The sequence below is a fragment of the Pararge aegeria genome, chromosome 7 (genome assembly GCF_905163445.1).
Source record: "Pararge aegeria chromosome 7, ilParAegt1.1, whole genome shotgun sequence".
NCBI classification, from domain to species: Eukaryota; Metazoa; Arthropoda; class Insecta; order Lepidoptera; family Nymphalidae; genus Pararge; species Pararge aegeria.
The window spans coordinates 9643679-9664498 of record NC_053186.1 but is presented as its reverse complement, the minus strand read 5'-3'; the positions used below and the strand labels follow the sequence as shown (position 1 = coordinate 9664498).

The following is a 20820-nucleotide window of genomic DNA, read 5'->3' as shown; positions in this document are numbered from 1 at the left end:
ATACGTTGTATAACTTTTATTTAATTAATGGTCATTTTTAATGCCTTTTTGAATTAATGTAAGGAAAAAATTATAATGAAATTCTTAACAATCTATAGGACATAAAAATGAAATACGGTGTACCCACAAAGTCCTCAATATTTCATTTAAATGATTGAACCGGTGAAATAACTTGGTTTGTAGGGTACCTACATAATATTAAAATAAAAAAAACATCACCACAAATTGATTAACCTAATTAAAGTAGAGGTCACTGATTAGGAAGTGAAAATATGATGATCGGTTGCTAAGGATTGTTTAATCAATTTAATGATTCTCAAGGACAAACTATATTTACTTCGGTTCATACATCTTTTACTCCATTATCCAAATCAGGTGAAGTTTTACTTTTATTTGATTACTTATTTAGCTCTTGCAATGAATGATACAGAAATCGAGAATTTGAAAACTGAATTGGAACACGAAAAAACTTGCAGGTAGTATAATGATAATTTTGCTGAAATTGTCTTATGATATTTAGTAAAATTTTTGTAAGTTCGTAATATTTATAGAATAATTAATCTTTGAGCTTTGAAGTTCTAGTTGTACATTTTAGATTTCAATAAAATGTATCTTTTTAAAAAAATACCAGGGAATCAGCAGCTTGGCAAAATGGTGAATTAGAGAAACAGATAGTGCATATCCAAGACGAACTGCGCAAGAATGATTATCCGTGGGATTCCGATCTCGATTTGCAGAAGGAAAGCCTCAAACACAAACAGTTACTTGAAGCAATCGACACTTTGAAGGAACAATTGCCCATTCTGAAAGATAAAATAAAGGGTGCAAAGATCTGTGGACCAGGTATGTAGTTTACCATAATAAAATTCAATAAAGTAACATTATTTCATCACTACGGTAGCATATTTAAACATTTGTTAATGTTATTGGTGCTTTATAACTTGTGCCACGAATAATGCTATAAATTCAGACAGCTAGAAAACTAGCTAAGTAGCGCCATCTGGTGAACACGAATGACATAGAGCTTATCTGTCTTCGGTGTTTAAAGTATAATTTGTTTAAATATAGAATTTATTAACATACCGAAATTCTTATTACCACTTAGATGCTTAAAGAAAAAAAAATGACTCCAATCGTCAACACACTGTAGGGAAATCGGTGTACATACATATAATTAAAAATATGCTTAAACGAAATAGATTTTATACCTAGTTTAAACATAGCTACCTTCGCGTTTTTTAAAAATTGCACTCGTGGTAGGATTCAATTCTATACTAAATATTATACGGGTGGATAGAATTGCACTGCAGCATCACTACACGATGCGGTATATTTTGTTGGTTGATAATTCTTCTGCAGATTGAGGTAGACTCATGATTAAATAGAAAAAAAATCTTTGGCCGCACAGTTCTTGTTGCATTTTTCTTAATAATTCAGAAACTTTTTGTTCTCCAGATTGCAAATTAAAACACGACGATCTTAACATCAACTTGGACATACTTACACCAGTAAGACCTAATTTTATCTTTCATATAATTATGTTTATGGGTAACTACGAAGGTATAATTTACTAAAGAGTATTCTTATTTACAGGCTGAATTACTGCGCACTGTAAAACGGTTTGAGAGACTCAAAACTGATCTTATAAGTACCTTACGGAGTAAGGAGTGGCGTTTGGATTCGGAGTCGAAGGTCCGTAAAGTTTTTTTTTGCCTTAAGTCCACATAAGTTTTAAGGTCTCGTGTAAATAATATATGAGTTATCGAAAAGCATTATAAAAGATATGGTATAATAAATTGGTCCATTTCTATTTATTGTTGTTTAACAGTCGACGTATGTATAGATGTTCCATTTTTATTGTTTTTGTTTTGTTCCATAATGCGGCTTGAGGTAGCAGATGCTCTTTCCATGCAAGTCTCCATGTTTATTACGGTTTTGTACTAATCCCGTAGGAAACATTTGTTTTACTGCGATAAATAATGTTGCTCTCAATCCTTTCGAAGAACTCTATGCCAAAAAAAGTTGATTCGTTGCTTAGTTATGGCTTGAAGGACAAACAAACAAACTAACAAACACACTTTCACGTTTATTCTATAATAGCTGGTGCCTGCGTTTTTCGTCCGCGTTAATTGCGGTTTATCCTGAAATTAAAAGTGGTCTATATTACTCTCCGTCTTTTTAACGAAATCGTAGTAATTCAGTAATAGTAGAGCTTTTTGTGACACAGCTCTTCCGGGGAAGTACCTACTATCGACATGCTTATTTCTAGTTTAGCAACATTGTTGCAATGCTGTGTTTCGGTCTGAAGGGCGTTGTTAGCTAATTGACGTTCTAGAAAAAAATTACGTGTCTTAAATAAAAAGTAAGAACACTATCACAATATTCATGTTTCTAATTGTTTTTTTTAACTTTTAGTTGTTCGTAAGAGTCAACGACCAAAGGACGTACTTGCAGAATGAACTCATGATATGCCAGAACAACATCATGCGCCTTCAGAGGAATGGATCTTACTGGCAGTATGTTATTTGTATTATTTAAATAAATAAACGTCTTAATGCCTAAATTCAACAGAAAGCATTAGTTCGCTGCATACAGCTTGTATTCTCAAGTGATTTGACGAATCAAAAATCTGACGAAACGATAACAAGTCTTATAAACAATGTCTTTGCCTATCCTGAAAGAGACATTGAAGAACACATTGATTTTATATGTAATTATCGTGAAGAAAATTAATGCATATTGAATTATAAGTCGGTATATGTATAATAACTAAGAATTTAACGTAGTGCTTGTATCGTCTTTGTAGGAGGTTATCTGGGCAAAGTTAAACCATCAAAAAGTTAAACTTAACACGATTTGATTATTTTTATTTCAAGTAAATACATTTCCGTATTCTTACTTACAATATGTAACCTCAAAATAAAATTGTAAATTTAAAATGTACTCTAAATAATTGCTATGACAGTTGAGATGGCAAGGGCCTTGTCATGACATTTTCACGTGTATGTGTGTCCGTAGAGCACGTGTGTGAACCCAGCGTACAAGTTGCTTATTTGTGACGAAAATAATAGCGCCATAACCACTATAACGTCACATTTCCTCTCCCGCATTTATTTTACATCTTCAAGGAATCCTCTTTGCAGCTTAAAATATAGTTCTGTACTAAGCTTTATTACGTACCGTTTTTAAATTATGGCATCCTTGTCTCGAATGGGCGAAATATATTTTCCTAAGATCTAATTCCAAAAGTTCTGAATGAATTTTATTAAACTTTACACTATTAGGAAAATATAGTGGTAGTGTCAAGAATACAACCTACCTTCAATTTTATACTTCTACTATTATTAGTACTTATGAATATATTTATTTACAGGCACGTTCCTCGTAAGAACGACGAGAGAGTGTTGGATCCGAAGCGAGGACCTATAAGGAAGATATTTGGGAACGAGCGTTTACCACCGATCATAACATAAGTCACTTAAGTTACAAAATTATTGTATTGAGTAATAAATAAATGTAGCCCACAAAATAACAGGACAGCGGTTTTGCAACAATCGATATTTATTTCAGTTAAATCTATAGAGTCATTTAACTCTGAAAAAATGGATTTGAGAACGCTCGATTAAAACGGTTTCTTTCATCACCATCTTGAACAAATTCAAATCTCATTTATTTCAAGTAAGTAGTTTATAAGCATGTTTGAAACGTCAACTCTTTCTGTTTGTATAGTGACGCCGGTTCGGAAGGCATATTCCATTGAGAAGAAGCCGGCAAGAAACTTAGCAAATAGCTTTTTTTCCCAACATAATTTTATAGTTTACCTCTACATCTTTAGAATTTTTTTTGTGAGAGATGAGAGCGGAGTGGCCTGATTCCAAGCAGCCTTGTCGTTAAGGAATTCATCAATCGTGAAGTAACCACGATTGGTTAAATGTGTTTTAATATATTGTTTACACTTAGGTAAATGTAGATCTAATATTATCTTCGGTATCATGTTATAAAGGCATATACCCATCCCCACAAAGGATTTCTGTACTTTTCTCAGGCAATATGCAGATATCACAAATTTATGACGTTTCTAGTACCTAAGTAGATGTTTTGCATAATAAAGATTGCATTATTATAAATATATTTCTCGCAATACATTTATAATAATGGTCCACTGGGCCAGAGTGGTCGAATACGTCCGACACACGCCTTTAGTAACATTACGGAGAGCTCTCGAGTAGGCATTCCTCACGATGTTTTCCTTCACCGTCAAAGCAAAAGATATTAAATTGCTTAAAACGAATATAACTGAAAAGTTAGAAGTGTGTGCCGCGATCGAACACGGTCTCCTGGAAAGAGAGGAAGTTTTAACCACTAGGCTATCGACGCTTGTGATATTCGTACACGTAAAACGGCTTTGAACACAGATGTCAACATCTTAATCAATAACCTATAACAGTCAAGTACTTACAAAGATATAAAATAAAGCAGACAAACAACACCCTGCTTTTTGTGCCAGGATTAAAATATAAGACAAGATTCTTTATTCATTAATCTTTATTGCAACTACTAATACCCAATATTTAAACCTTCCTAAATATACTAAGGAACCTAATATTTTCTACGATCAGGATACTACGTTGTATTCAAAGGATGCGCCGAGATAATCGTCGACCTCCATATCTTCATATGAATTGGGTTTCAGAGACGTCGACGCTGAAATCAAAATTCAAGGTCATGTGATATTTTAAATAGCAACATATTATTTCTTTTCCATTTGTTAGCAATCAAACACTGAATATTGTTCTGATTTCTGGACGCATATTTCATGTCAATGGGCAATGTATATGTCTATGTGTTGAGGGATATTATTTCGAATGGGATTTGTTAAAGAATGGTCTAGAATAAAACTGAGAGCTGAAAGTTAAAAGACCTTTGAGCTCATCATCATCATCATATTAACCCATTACCGGCCCACTACGGGTCTCCTGCCACATTGAGAAGGGGTTAAGGCCGTAGTCCAACACGCTGGACCAGTGTGGATTGGCGGACTCCACACCTTGAGAACATTATGGAAAACTCTGCGGCATGCAGGTTCCCTAACGATGTTTTCCTTCACCGTTGAAGCAAGTGATATTTTAATTACTTAAAACGAGCATAACTTAGAAAAGTTAGAGGTGCTTGCTGGGATTCGAACTCGGCCCCCGAAAGTGAAGTCGAGCTCCTACCCACTGGGCTATCACCGCGGATAAAATAACATAAAAAAAAACAAACAATACGTGGGTAATTGGAGAGAGTATTATTTTGGAGAAGAACCTAGCTATATCGCTTTCATTTGTCTGCATTGGTTCTTGTACGGTGGAAGGTCTCGGTTGTGGTAAATGACCCCCTACCGATAAAAACGTGCCACCAAGTGATGTCGCGTGGAAACAGATTCGATTTACGAGTAATATAACTACACTAACAGGTTAGCCCGTTTTCATTTTAATACTGCATCATCTCTTACTTTCAGATGGGATTGCAGTCAAGAGCTAAATTGTAGAGAAATAAAAAATATTACCACTGGACAGATGTTACAGTCAATTTGTTTATGTCTCGTTTATTGACTGTCGGCATTTTGGCGCTGTAAGTTGTGGAGTTTAGCACGAGAGTTTAAGGAACTAAAACCAACCACCAATTTATAAATTGCCCCCGCTGGGGATCGTAACGTCTGAATTATATCTGATATACAAAAATGATTGCAGTTTCGTGCAAGATGTTTCACTTGAAAAACAGCTTAGCTAACTCACGCGTCACACATCGGTGTCTGTCCGTGTGTAGTCGCAAGTGATCGGGGCACGCACACACGTAGCCGCCCGCAACGTTCACGCACGCGTGCTCGCATCCGTGCGTGCGCTGCGTGCACTCGTTGATATCTGAAACAAAAGAATCATTGTAAGGTTTTTTAACCGAATTCCTCCAAAAAGGAGGAAGTCATCAATTCGGATGGATTTTTTATGTAAGTTCGGGCATATCTCATATATAGACGGGTTACGCAGATGTATTGTCTATACCCACATTTTCTATCAAAATTAATAGAAGTTCCGACTGCAAACAATTTTTAGAACATAGTATTCAAGCTTAATAGTTGGAATAGTATTTATTTCAGATTTTTTTTCTGCTAAAATTTGTTTTATCTTGTTTGAAAGTATATATAACTAGCTATAGGTCGCGTTCATTTAAATCTTAGCAAAATGCCCCTCGAACCGTTATTTTACCAGAATTTTAACATATACTATACGTAGGTTGTCCCTTACCCAAGCACCGTTGTCCTGCTCCTAAAGATGCGTATCCTTCAGGACAGGAGCATATATATCCACCCAAAGTATTACCACATACTTGCGTTAGATGGCACTGGTTATTCTCCACCAGGCATTCGTCAATATCTGTTAAAAAAATATTTAGGTTAAAATCTGACAAAAGAAACTTTATCTGACATAAGGTTTAAGCCGGTATCAGCTGGCTGAAGCAATAATGTTCTTGGTTAAAAGTAAAAGTCACTTGTGTATTATAAACAATATATGTTCAAAATAATAAACAGTAAAAACCTTTGTGAAAGTCCACATGTAAGCTAAAAAGCCACTTCCACGTTAGCGTTATTCAGTCATTTAATGTGGAGGGTCAAACACGCCAACATCACGTCTAAATTGACAGCTCCATACAAATTTGACAGATTTACTTTTCTCCACTGTTAATTGTGTTGTGTTTGTTAATTTGATAAGTTAGTCTGGAGCATTTTCTAAAGGGTAACTAAGTGGATAGATAGAATTTAATTTTGACTTTGATTTTTATTTCTTATGGTTAATCCACCGAAAGAAATTAACCAGAGTAGCACGCAGAATGTCTTTGCAGAAATCCTACATCCATGGCTAGTTAGCACCCTACCGACCAAGACGTGCTAAGCGAATCAGCAATCCAGTAGGATGTAGCGTAGAAACCGGGTGAGATTGCAGTGAAGGGTTAACTCGTAGTGGAAAAAAAACATGAACTCTTACCTTCACAAGAGTCCTTTTCAATATCATGTCTGTATCCTGGATCGCACGGTCCCCTGTCGCTGCCGTCTAAATTATAAGTCGCAATGACATTGTAGAATGACTTCATTATCTCTGAAATGCAATTTACTTGATTCATGACCGATATTCTTTATCCCAGAATATTTCAGTGTCGATTGTTGTAAAATTACATAGTTACGCAATCCAAAATTTCACCTTGCCTTATACAAACATTCATACCTACATACCGACTAAGCCAACCTGGTGTTCTTTTAGAACACCAATTTAGAAATGGTTTAATGTAATAACTACATAATATTCCTAAACTTCACCACGCTGAACTTTTACGTTACAGCTGAAAAATTTGCCGATTTGGACCAAGTTGGCGACTGGCTTCCATCGAACTGGATAAACCGACCGGTGGCAGTAGGTGGTTGGCACTTTTGCCTCCCTTTCGAGCGTACCGAGTATGATCGTAGGAACGCGAGTTTAATGACACTTGCTTTAATGGCGATAGAAAATTTCGTGAAGAATCCTGCGTGTTAAGAGCACTCCATATGGTTTACAAAAGTGTTTGAAGTCTACCAATCTACCCCGGGCTCAGCGTGGCGAACTACGGTCGTACTACGTCTCATTCTAAGTGATCAGGTGACCTCTCCTCTCCTTACCTGCTACTACAAAAGCATGGAAACATGGAAGGACATTTACCCCAATATGAAATTTAACCCCGTTTATTGTTACACGCATATTATTTGGATATTATTACCACTTGTGCGTCAATACTGTGAGTGTTGATAAAGCTGTGGGAGATAATTGTGTCCTGCCCATGCTAGCCGTGCTGCCCGGCCGATAATAGGGTGATTATGCGTTTTTAACGCGCGTTGAATATATTTACCCTTTTGGATGGTGTCACATTTGCTCTCGCGGCAGTCATTTGCTCGAAGCAGTCACATCTAACAGTTATTGAAGGGGCATCTTGAAATCAACAAATATTGGTGAATGAAATAGTTATTTACCTGAAGGAATATAAAAATCGTCTTCTTCTTTCGGAACTTGTTTCACGACCAATGTTTTTGGACTTTCTGAGGGCATCTCGATTGTAGCTTCAGGAATATATTCTGGGTCCTGAAATTCATAATATTTTGTAACGTTATAAAGAAAAATAGTATTGATTGCCTGATTTCTTGGTTATTAGGGAAATCAGGCAATAAAATGCAGATAAGCTAGCAAGCTCTCAGTTCTTCGAACCTAAACCGTGCTTACCCATTCCGTTCATCACAAAAACATCGCTAGAAGGAATTACGGAAAGAGAATCCATGGTATGCAGGCAATAAAAATCGGTTCTTAAGTCATTTGACACAGAGAAGACAAAACAATTAATGTTATAAAGCAGAACCAACGATAGCAACATAATCACGGGAAATTTTCTGTTAAAAAAACACATTACAATAATGAGAATTGTACATCATTCGTCATATCAAGAATGTAGCGAAACCAGTTTTAAGTGTTGAGTGCCCCATTTAGGTACACGCTCGTAAGATGGGAAATAAAGATAAGGTTAAATTAAGTGAAGATGACCTATCAAACCTTTCTATATGGTTTAGTTAGGGAAATGCACACCAGTAAAACCTGTGTCTCATCATACAAAAAGTTATGGAATGGTCCTCATATAGGACAGAACACCCGCCTGGCAACGGTGTCCTCAATCAGTATACAATACAACGTTAATAAAATGCCGAGTTATTGCTATTGAAAAGTGTGCTATGTATTTGTTATACAACAACAAATAACTTACTGGTTGGCTACTAATGTCTTCGGGGATTTCTTCGAGCGTTTCTTCGGAACGTCGCTTAATATCCCGACACTTTGGTAGCCTAGGACACTTTCTTATCTGATGGAATTAATAAATTATTATTAATCAAAATACAATGGTTATTCCACGCGACGTTGGCCGTGTGGATTTTTTTCTATTTTCATATTTCTCATGACTATAAAATGAAAAAAAATCTGTTGGTTTAATATATGGTCATTACATACGCCTAGCTATTTGAACGCTTTCTTAATTGTTTAAGAATAGATCTACACTAATAATTATTTTATAGTCGATATAGATAAACATCTTGATTCTTTTATCGTCGAACATCAACAGCCCCCAATCTTACAGTTCAGTCTCTAAGGTTAAAGCAATATTCAAAGTACTGGAGATTTTCTTCATTCTATATCATCCGCATACCCTCTATGCACGCCACTGGTGACCGCAAGATAGAGTAGTCGTTAGCGCTCTGTTTCTGATGCCACATTACATGCATTGAATATTTAATATTTCACAAAGTATCAAGTTAATGTAAAAATAGTAAAACAAAAGTTGTTAGTTTTAATGTAAACAACTACAGAGTTACAGCTTTCTTGTGTTGTTTATTTAACACTGTATATCATTTAATTTAGCGGTGATGGAGAAACATCGTGAGGAAACCTGCATGCCAGTGAGTTCTCTGTAGTATTCTCAAAGATGTGTGAAATCAACCGATCCGCATTTGACCAGCGTATTGGACAACGGACTAAGCTTTTCTGATTCTGGGAGGAGAACCGTAATGGGTCGATAATGATGATTATACTTTTTAATTTAAATTTTTCATTGCACCGACTTAAATATATTGTAGAAAATATTTAAGTATTTCTTGCTTTATAGCGGTTTTACAAAGTAGTTTGTTTGCTATATAAATTTAGCACAATAGAAGACTTGTTATGCGATGACTTGTGAAGATTGAAATAGGATCATTTTAATTCTGAATAAGCAGCCTTCCTGTGCACACGTTCAGAAAATAGAAGTTTTGAGTTTGAGAATTATTATAATAACAAAAAATCGTCTCAATCAACGTTTTTTTTTAAGTAGGCCTGTATAAGCAACTTCATCAAGTCTGCGTGTTTGTAATGATTCTGTCACCGCCTCGGAAGGTAGATTCTACCGAGAAGAAGCCGCCAATCATGAACCCAGCTATCTATGCTTTCCAATCTGCAAGTGTAAAGTTAACCATCCTGTATAACTTTATTGGTAAGCTTTTATTTTCATCTTCTATGAAAATAGTCGTTGTATCGGAAGGGGCCTTATGGGATTTAACACCACAATCGGCTCGGGTGTTTGTTGAAGTTTAAAACGTTTATTAATATTTGAAGCTTCAGAGCTAAAAATTAGATATTTTTTTAATTAATTTCAATTGGAAAGTTTGTCTAATAAATTAGATAATTCCTAAAGATTGCTTACCTGTACATTATCCCCTCCACAAGGCACCTTCCCCCTGCAGCGTCGACTGCGAGCCTGTGTGCCCGTCCCGCATGAGACGGAGCAACGCGACCATTTTGACCATGTTGACCACTTTGCTAGGGGTTCTTCTTCCTATACGTAGTATAATAAACGTGTAACGGGTCACGTGAGTGTAGTCAATTATAAATGTTTAAAATGTCTTCCTCTAAAAGATTACTGCCAGAATTCGACCACAGTGACCATTTTGATAGATATTCTTCATCTTATAGTAATACTAGCTGACCTGTGCAACTTCGTTGCACCAAAATTCAAAACTCAAAATTCATTTATTTCAAGTAGGCCTAATACAAGCTGTTAAAGGTCTTATATCTACACAATATGTTACTATTGCATGACATGTTTTTTTGTTTTAAAAATAAAATGTAGTCAGTGTCACTCGTCAACGCATTAGGTTGTATTATTATAGGTTATGGGCCGTACGCTCATAAAAATCGCGGTATTGAATCGTTTTAACAAGGATTTTGCAGTAAAGCAAGTGTTAAAACATTATATTCAGTGCGATTTAGCTGTGATATAACTTATCGTATTAATTATCGCAGTGTATAAGTGTAGAAACTGTTCATCAAAATGGCTACCAATTACCTTATTAATGTGCCGAAACTAAAGGGGCGCGATAATTATTCGGAGTGGGGTTTCGCTGCAGAAAATTTCTTAGTTCTCGAAGGCATGAAGCATTGTATCAAGCCAGAACCGGGTAAAGAAATAGAAAGCGCGGATGACGAAAAAACTAAAGCCAAATTGATTATGACCATCGACCCGTCGTTGTATGTCCACGTGAAAACCGTTAAATCGTCGAAAGAATTGTGGAATAAATTACAGCAATTATTTGATGATAGTGGCTTTTCACGGAGAATAAGTCTTTTGAGAAATTTGATTTCAATCCGGCGAGAAAATTGCAGTTCGATGACGTCATATGTGACGCAGATTATCGATACAGCGCAGAAATTAAGTGGAACAGGATTTGAAATAAATGATCAATGGACAGGGTCATTGTTGTTGGCTGGATTGCCTGATCGTTTTGCTCCAATGATCATGGCAATCGAACATTCGGGAATTTTCATTACAGCAGATAATATCAAGACAAAATTATTAGACATGGAGTCGGTAGATTACAACGAGAGTGAAATGAACGGTGCTTTCGCCAGTCATTCAAATCATGCAAAGCAAAATAAGAAAAATTTGTTAACGGCCAAGAAAAAATATGACGTTGGAAGTATTCCGTCAAAGTCAAATACCAAGGCGGTGAAATGCTACCGGTGTAAACAAGTCGGCCATTACAAAAATCAGTGCATGAATAACGAAAATAATTCAGCAAGTAATAAAAATAAAGAAAGAATGCAATCAAACGCATTTAGTGCAGTATTTTTAAGAGCGAATTTCAACAAAAATGATTGGTATATCGATTCTGGGGCAAGTGTACACCTAACAGCAAACGAAAGTTGGGTTATGAATGCCAGATATAAACAAAATAAAGGAGTTGTCGTTGCTAATAGTGAGAAGATGACAGTATTATGTTCTGGCAATGTTAAAATAACGACTTCAACTGATGATTGTGAGTACGACATCGTGATAGAAGACGTATGCTGTATACCATCTCTGACTACCAACCTACTATCAGTCAGTCAACTAATTAAAAAAGGAAACAGTGTGTCTTTCACAGATAACGGCTGTCGTGTTTACAATAAAAAACAACAGTTAGTCGCTACAGCAGTATTGGTCAATGGGGTATACAAAGTAAACCTGGTATCCCAGGAGTATTTGGCTGCACCAGCTGTGTCAGGAGTAACATGGCATCGCAGATTAGGACATGTCAACAAGGAATACTTAAATAAAATGAAAAACGCTGTCTTGGGAATGGCATTTGATGGAAAAGTAAAAATAAGCAAAGCTTCTTGTACAACATGTTGTGAAGGTAAACAGTGTCGCTTACCATTTAGAGGCAGTGGTCAGAGAAGCAGTAATTTGCTAGAATTAGTGCACACAGACATTTGTGGCCCTATGGAGACTACATCGATAGGAGGAGCAAGGTATTTCTTGTTATTTGTCGATGATTACAGTCGTATAACATTTGTTTATTTTCTGAGGCCCAAAAATGAGGCTTTGAAGTATTTCAAGATATTCAAAGCACAGGTGGAAAATCAAACAAAAAGAACAATAAAAGTGATAAGAAGTGATAACGGGTTAGAGTATTGCAATAAGGAATTTAAAGATTACCTAAACAGTGCTGGTATTATCCACCAGAAAAGCAACCCGTACACCCCAGAACAAAATGGTTTATGTGAAAGATTCAATCGCACAATTGTAGAAAAAGCGAGATGTCTACTGTTTGATGCGAATATGGAAAAAGAGTTTTGGGGTGAGGCCACCAATACGGCAGTGTACCTGCAGAATCGAACTGTGGCTGCTGCGTTGGATAATAGAACGCCATATGAACTATGGACTGGCACAAAACCAGATATCAGTCACATTAGGATATTTGGTAGCACTGTCATGGTACATGTTGCTAAACAAAAGCGTAAGAAATGGGAGAAGAAATCAGTGAAATGTATTCTTACAGGATACCCAGATAACATAAAGGGATACAGAGTCTACAATCCTGAAACAAGGACTGTGTTTACAAGTAGAGATGTGGTCATTATTGAGCCAGAAGTCAATTCTGAATGTATGATTCAAGTTCAAAACCAGAATGTTGCTTCAGTGGGGGATGAGGTTAAACCAGAACAACAAAGCCAGAAGGTAACAAGTTTTGAATCAACATCTAGTCTTGAAGATAGCTCTAACAGCGAAAATTATTATTCCTATGATGATGTCAATGATAAAAAATATGTTCCAAGTGATTATGAAGACTCAGAGAGTATACTTCAGTGTAAAAATGAAGATTTCATGGACAGACCCAGACGAACACGGAAACCACCAGAGAGATATGGTATGTCAAATCTTTGTGCAAGCGCTGAAAACTATGATGATGGGGCAGGTTTGACACTGAAGGAAGCTTTAAAAGGACCAGAAAAGAATCAGTGGATGTTGGCCATGCAAGAAGAACTACAGTGTTTCAAAGAAAATGATGCGTGGGAATTATGTGATAGTCCGCAAAATGGTAGGGTTGTACAGTGTAAGTGGGTGCTTCGTAAAAAATATGATTGTGACAATAATGTTCGGTTTCGTGCACGTTTAGTTAGCGCGTAACGTAGCACGACTATACAGAAGCATTTTCTCCTGTTGTGAGGCATACTACCATATCAGCAAGTTATTGGTTGTCTAATGTACTTAGCAGTTCTAACCAGGCCTGATATTACTTATGCAGTTGGATTTTTGAGTCAATTTAACAATTGCTATTCTACTGAACATTGTGCATATGTAAAGCGTCTATTGAGATACAAAAAATTACGGTTTGAAGTACACTGCTGATGTAAATTCAATATAAGAAGGATATGTAGATGCAGATTGGGGTGCAAATGTTATAGATAGGAAGTCATATACAGGTTATTTTTTCACTTTATCTGGTTGTGTAATTGATTTGTTTAACGATAATCAGAGTGCTCAAAAGCTAACTATGAATCCAATGATTCATAAGCGTACAAAACACATAGACATTAAGTTTCACTTTTGTAGAGAATGTGTAGTAAATAAAATTGTAAATGTGAAGTATTTGCCTACAGCTGATATGCCAGCTGATGTATTCACGAAGGCTTTATGTACTGTGAAACATTATAAGTTTTTGGATGTATTAGGTATTCAAAGATTATATTTTGTTTATACCTCCATATTGTTAGATATAGTAGGGGTGTTAAAGGTCTTATATCTACACAATATGTTACTATTGCATGACATGTTTTTTTGTTTTAAAAATAAAATGTAGTCAGTGTCACTCGTCAACGCATTAGGTTGTTTTATTATACAAGCACTTTTGAAACGTCAAGTCTGTCCGTGTGTAGTGACTCTACCACCGGTTCGGAAGGCAGATTCTACCGAGAAGAAGCCGGCAAGAAACTCAGCAGTTGCTCTTTTCCAACATCAATACTTTACATTTTACATTTTAACATTCATTTTTCTATCTTGTGAGAGATGAAAGCGGAGCCGAGCAACCTTGTCATTAAGTAACTCATCAATTGTATAATAACGCCATGTTTATTTCTGCCGCTAAGGAACATTGCTGCAATACGGTCTGGTCTGAAAGGCGTGGTTGCCGGTGTAATTACAGAAGCTTAATAACAACGCCTTAAATTGATAGACAATTCAGAAATGGTTGACATGGCATGTTGCAAGACGCACCTTACATACCCTGTGAAGTGTTGCTCTGTTTATAAGCGACTTCCACTTACCATCAGGTGGGCGATATGCTTCATCTGTCAATTATTACTTTAAAATGGTAAATGCAGTGTTCGATAATAATTAAAAATGTTAGTCTTCTTTTAGTAGATAGAAAATAAATACGCTTCCATGTACGATCTTCACGGGTTCGTACAATATTGCAACTTATTAGACATTTGACAACCTTGATTTTAAGTGAGGGTCCTGGAATCGATCCCTGGAGAAGTTTGGGAATTGATAATTTCTGAATTGTATCTGTTCTTGTCCGGCTTTGACCGTGGCGATTTAGCGTCCTGGGACGATGTCGCGCAGAAACCGATTAGGAGAATGGGTTTAATATATTAGCCATAACCTCTAACAAGCCGGCCCGTGACTATTTTTCCAGTTAAGGGTTTTTTCTACTTGACTACTTACTTCTAATGAATAAAAAATAGATATACATTAGCTCTCTTTTTCCAATTACCATTCTTTTTTTTCTCATACAACGAAATTGGGCTAAACGAGACCTTCACAAAAAAATGTTAGACGATAGGTACAAAAACTGACATAGGATTTTAGCTAACAATAAAACAATAATTATTTACCTCACACGGTGGCATATTACATTTCCGCCTGTCTTTGCTCTGGCCCTTGCAAGCCGATTCGTCCAGGATCAATTTTTCGGGCTGACTGTTTTTATCTAAAATTGAAAAGATATATACACGTGATACAGATAATAAAAAATACATGTGATAGAAGTGTATCTTAAAAAAGCTGTCATTAAAATTCTCATTATATTTTATGTGTTTCATTTAAGAGCCTAGATGCCTGAAGCAAATAAATATAAATTTAAAATCAAATAAATCCCCGACATTCAATAAAGTGTGCATTATTTTACTAGTCAAGCCCTTTCATTTAATATCCGTACTGAGGGAGTAGTGCAAAAAAAATGTAATTTGCCATTTGGCGGTTATCATGGACAGATTTTCATGAAAAATAGCTTGGAGCACTCTAGACTTATTCACCGTTTAAAAAAAAAAAAAAACAAAATTAAAATCGGTTAATCCGTTCGGGTGCTACGCCGCCACAGACAGACACACATACACCCACGTCAAGCTTATAACATCCGTCGTTTTAAAACAAAATATTAATTAATTACTCATATTTTAATTAGCTCACTTTCCATACTTTAATTTTAGTGGAGTTAGTTGTATTGATTCTGCAACGTGTCAAAAGAAGCATATTTATTTTTCCATACAAACTAAAAAACCTTCTAAGTGTTTACTTAGGTGTGACAACCCTATTGAAGATAGAAGACCGACACGTGCATAGTACCTACGCTACGCGACGAGTAACTAACAAAGTGACAGGTGTCACTTGATTTTTCTTTAACATAAGCTGTGAATGAATGAATACACTTTTATTGTACACTACAGAGAAAATTTACAGAGACACAAATACAACAGCACAATAAGGTAGAACGTACAATTTGGCGGCCTTAACGCTAAATAGCGATCTCTTTCAGGCAACCAAAGGCATACAATAAAATGCTATACGAAATTAGTAGGTGGTACAACAAACATTAGTGAAATATTAGGATTTAAACTAAATTAACATGAAATAAACATATTACAAAGTACATATTAAACATAACATATTAAAGATATGTACAAAAATATTATATATAGTATTCTGTATTTGATTTCTTTCAGTAAAAACTATGGCAATGGTTTACTCAAAAACTATTAGCGTGTGGCGGTCTCCACATTACATAACTAGATGGCGCTACTAAAATCCTACATCGCGCTAGCGAAGTGTTCACGAAGAACACGATCGAGCACGATCACCCGCTCGGAGGAAGATCTTCGTATTGTTATGGTCGAGCGTATCACGATAGCTCCCGTACAAGCGTTTCGGTTTCACTGGTAAGTTTCAGAGACAGTAAATAATGTACCTCTAAAGCCTCTGAAGTATTATTTCGATTTTTATTCACACTGTGGGTTGCAGAGGCGTTAAAGCTGTCCTTGAATAGTTGGGTCATAGAAGTAAACCTTACCTATCACTTGATTGTTGTCACCGATGTACTGACACAGCCTAGTGCGTTGCTGGTAGCCCGCGCCGCAAGTAGCGTTGCAGTAACTCCACGCAGACCACGTGCTCCACTTTCCCGGTACTGGGAACATTAACATTGAACTTTTAATCGTTACGGTACAAACTATTACAGTACGTAATAAGGAGTATTATTTTTGCGCCTATCTGCCTAACGAACAAGTACCTATCTTTTTTAACTATGTTAGGGCGCAGGCGGCGTGATAAATTTCTTTACATGTAAGTGCGCCGTTGGCTCAATAAGGTTGGGACTGGCTTAGACTAACCGCCAGGCCTCGCAAACTCGTTGCACGAGGAAATTAACACGTTGGAATATCCTCATCATCATACCTTGCACAGCAATGTTGTACCGTCGGTGTGCAGTGCCGACACCGTTTTCTGCCACACAGATGTACTGGCCCGCGTCCCCAACGTTGACACTCCACAGTCCTATCAAACTGTTGCCCAACACGCGCTGGATGTTGGGCAGGCTGTTGCTTAGTTGTTGGATATCCTGAAAATCACCAAATAATAACTTAACATAGTCAACCTGCAAATAACCGTTTACCAAAATCACCTATATAGTATCGGTTCAGCTCAAGGCAGATTGTGGATCGTGGATGTATTTTCCCAGGCTAGCATACGCACCACGAGACAATTTTTTCAACCGATTGTCTCGTCAATCGCTATACAACGTGTAACGGAATTACGAAATACTGTTGAAGCATATTAATTTTTTCATACAAACTAATTCAAAGCATTCTTTGACGGCTGATTGGACCTTATGACCCTATTGAAGAAAAAAGACCGAAACGTGCACTATGCACCTACGCTACGACGCGTTCCTGATAAAGTTTTACTATTGCATGTGATGTTAGGGCTTTATCTGATTTCTTTTAGTAAAATCTGTTGAAATGGTTAACTCAAAAACTATTAGGGGTTTGGTTTCACAGATAAGTCTCAGAGACAGTGAATAATGTACCTCTGAAGCCTCTAAAGTATTATTTCGGTTTTCAATTACACATCGTATAAAAGATACGGTAATGGGTAGAGATAGTAATCTCGTGGCACACATGCTAGCCCTACCGATTTCAAGCTATCACTATGCCAAATTTTGTAGAGATCGACTTTTCTTAAGTTGTGTCGCTATAGAAGAAATACGAGTCGAGATATTTATCTTGTGGCACACATGCTAGACCTACAGGATTCAAGCTATCTCTATACTAAATAATTAATTGACGTAAAAAGCAGATGGCCACCTAACCTAACCTAACGGTAAGTGGAACGCCTAAGCCTTTAAATAGAGGTAAACATCGCAGGGCATGCCAGGTACACGTCCTGTAGCGTGTCTACCTGAGGATATGTTGAGCCCCAAGTGCCTTTACACCAGCAACCACGTCCTTCACACCGGAACACTGTATTGCAACAATGCTGCTTGTGGCAGAAATAAGCATGGCGAAAGTACTTCCTCGGAAGAGTTACTACTACTAAAACCATGGTGTTTTATAACCCATGAAAACATAATCTAAAACAGTCTTTGCGTTACCTTAAACCAGGTGATCTTTGGCTGAGGATGTCCATCCACCTCGCACTTCAATACAATACTTCTTCTCAACGGTACGACATGGTCTTCCGCCGTATCGTTACCAATATTACCCGCTATAGATGGAGGTTTCTCTATAGTCACGTCATATACTAGTTCTGTAGTCCCCACTTTGTTTGACATGATGCAAGAGTATTTACCACTGTCGGATACATCTGAGTCTGGTATTATCTGTAGGAAAAATATTTCTATAAAGTGCCACCCTCAATCGGTAATGGCTAAACGAATAGTACGTTAATTTTTTCCTATTTAAATCAGCAGTATCAAGAATACATATTACTTCGGGAGTTGAACCTTAGCACACTTTTTTCATTAAATTCATAGACACTATGTAGAGTTTATAAATATTCGTTCCATTTTTGTTAGGTGATAAATATACTTAAAACTTAAACTTTGAGTGTTTCAAACGTGCTCTGTCCTGATAGTTACTGAATCCTGGCCTAGAAGAATACTTTATCACCATCTCAAAATGGCAACTAGTTTTTGGAGCGAGTAATACATTCCTAAGATTTTTATTCATTTATTAATACATACCAAAGTGTAGTTATCATTTAACAAGTGAATTCTCTCGGATTCGCCAATCTCTGTGTAAGGATGTTTGACCCACATCACGAACGGCGTGGGACGTCCTTCAGCTGGACATGTCAGATTCAACATCGTGCCTTGCAGTGCGTTCGCCTGTTTTATGTTGTCTTTTTGTAATGGTGGGGGCACTGAAATAATTAACACAATTCCAGAAATGTCTTCAATTTATAGCGTTAAAGTCTTTTCTAAAGAATCAAAAATCATAATTACGGTCTACGGCTGAAATCTATCGGGCGTACTTTAGATTTTACTTAGTCTAACTGTTAAAATTAATTTTCTTTCTTTAGGTGGACTTCATCCATTTTTTAGGATTTTTTCGTAAATGATTAATTATTAACTTTTTAATTTTAAATAAATTATATATTATCGACAGAATTTTGTTTATGCAGACACACTATCAGGCCTTATAATCTGAAGATCAAACGGAATAGATTTAAGTTTACGATAACAACTAACTTACCCAAAACATCAACCAAATATACAACACTAGTTTCACCAACTTTGTTCCTCGCAACGCAAGTATAATTTCCCGACTGCTCATGTTTCGCACTTTTGGAAACTATTACTTCACCGTACTCCTTAGAACCCATTGTATCATCATATAATTTGAGTGGCAGCCCGTCTTTGAACCAATACACTTCTGGCAGCGGATTCCCATATGGATGGCAGTGCATGTAGAATGCTTGCCCAGATATAACTTCTAGTTCCAGCACATTTTGTGTTGTGTTTGCGTTATGGAAAAGTGTTTGGAAGATGCGTGGCGGTTCTGGAAACACATGCATTTCTTTAGAAGCATGCATTGTTTAAAAATTAGAAACAATTAAGGAAATTTCTATTTTTCCGTTTCCCGTGGTACCAATAATCTTGTCTAGAACATTCCCAAAGTTGTGTTCAAAAATGCTCCGATGAAATGAGTTCATTCTATCCCGCGGTAAAATGTAGCCCAAATGCAGTTTAAAGCATAGACCCAGCACCTTGCTTCAATGCAGGTTCAACTTTTTCTTTGGGCTTTTTGTCATGCCTGGCAGGTCAATGAGTTTTTAATTATTACCATGACATATTAGTGGTGATAACCGGAACTGACGGTTTAATTTGCTATACAACAAAGATTTTATATTATTTGTGTAATCTAGTTCAAGTATATAGTTATTAGTATGTATTTTTTAATTATGCACATCCTACAGTCTGTTTTCCTTTGTTTTCCTTATCCCAAGGTTGCCTGGCAGAGATCGCTACTAAGCGATAAGGCAGCCTTTTGTATACTGCTTCTGTCTGTGTTTTTTTATTCTTTTGTTATTTTGTGCACAAATATAGCAAATTAAGCTTCATTTTAATAATACGAGTATATCCGCTATATAATTCCGCAAAGTAACGCCTGCTTCTATCCAAGTGGGGGTCTAGTCGATCTACCTAGTGGAGGGTGTCCTATGAGAGAGGAGGCCTGTGAAATGGGATGTTAATAGGCTGATAATCTTAATAAACACTAAACTATAGTCATAGTCAAAGTCAAAAATATCTTTATTCAAGTAGGCCCATAGGTGGCACTTTTGATGCGTACATAAGAATTACACGGTAGTGAGATGATGGCGATAACCACATTCGTAAACTTAAAACTAAAGCTACGAGGGTTCCAAACGCGTCCTGGTCTAAGAAGAAGCCCACAACAAACTTAGCCGGGTGTTTTTTTTTTGTTTTCACCATCTCACAATGTCATTTTAAATTATTAGAAGAGCAACCTGGTTAGAGCAATAATTTACACCCAAGCTTTTTTATCGTTTACGTAGTCCTTTATACTATAATAGGACTTTTCTATAAGCTTACGTTTAATACAAACTTTGTACTTTTTAAGAGACATCTCCAAGATGTCAATTGGTAGTTTATTGTAGAATTGTATGCAATTTCCTTTAAAGGAT

At 36.5% G+C, this 20820-nt stretch overlaps 2 protein-coding genes across 3 annotated transcripts in view; one reads left to right on the top strand and one right to left on the bottom strand.

Annotated features, from left to right (window-relative positions):
• The first annotated feature begins 205 nt into the window (after positions 1–205).
• LOC120625122 lies at positions 206–3556 on the top strand. The gene is made up of 6 exons (XM_039892063.1): positions 206–476; positions 632–843; positions 1456–1508; positions 1594–1692; positions 2416–2516; positions 3374–3556. The coding sequence occupies exons 1-6, from the start codon at positions 310–312 to the stop codon at positions 3471–3473; spliced, it is 732 nt and encodes a 243-aa protein (XP_039747997.1). The 5' UTR covers positions 206–309; the 3' UTR covers positions 3474–3556.
• Positions 3557–4535: 979 nt separating this feature from the next.
• Positions 4536–20820, bottom strand: part of LOC120625388 (hemicentin-1-like) — a 44423-nt gene continuing 28138 nt past the window's right edge. The window contains exons 34-46 of one of the 2 annotated variants that reach the window (XM_039892428.1): positions 19368–19673; positions 18857–19035; positions 18266–18493; positions 17071–17233; positions 16688–16804; positions 15237–15331; positions 10282–10413; positions 8815–8910; positions 8036–8144; positions 7023–7133; positions 6285–6413; positions 5778–5903; positions 4536–4704 (exon numbers count right to left, since the gene is read on the bottom strand). In XM_039892428.1, the coding sequence (XP_039748362.1) occupies positions 4616–4704; positions 5778–5903; positions 6285–6413; positions 7023–7133; positions 8036–8144; positions 8815–8910; positions 10282–10413; positions 15237–15331; positions 16688–16804; positions 17071–17233; positions 18266–18493; positions 18857–19035; positions 19368–19673 (1880 nt within the window). In that variant the 3' untranslated portion in view covers positions 4536–4615. The remainder of the gene's footprint in view (positions 4705–5777; positions 5904–6284; positions 6414–7022; positions 7134–8035; positions 8145–8814; positions 8911–10281; positions 10414–15236; positions 15332–16687; positions 16805–17070; positions 17234–18265; positions 18494–18856; positions 19036–19367; positions 19674–20820) is intronic. The other variant, XM_039892430.1, reaches the window with a different exon arrangement.

Excerpts from the sequence above, each read along its gene's own strand:
- LOC120625122 (XM_039892063.1), top strand. The coding sequence starts at position 310 with ATGATTCTCAAGGACAAACTATATTTACTTCGGTTCATACATCTTTTA. Across the intron at positions 844-1,455 it reads TGCAAAGATCTGTGGACCAG|ATTGCAAATTAAAACACGAC; the intron begins GTATGTAGTTTA and ends TTTGTTCTCCAG. Across the intron at positions 2,517-3,373 it reads AGGAATGGATCTTACTGGCA|GCACGTTCCTCGTAAGAACG; the intron begins GTATGTTATTTG and ends ATTTATTTACAG.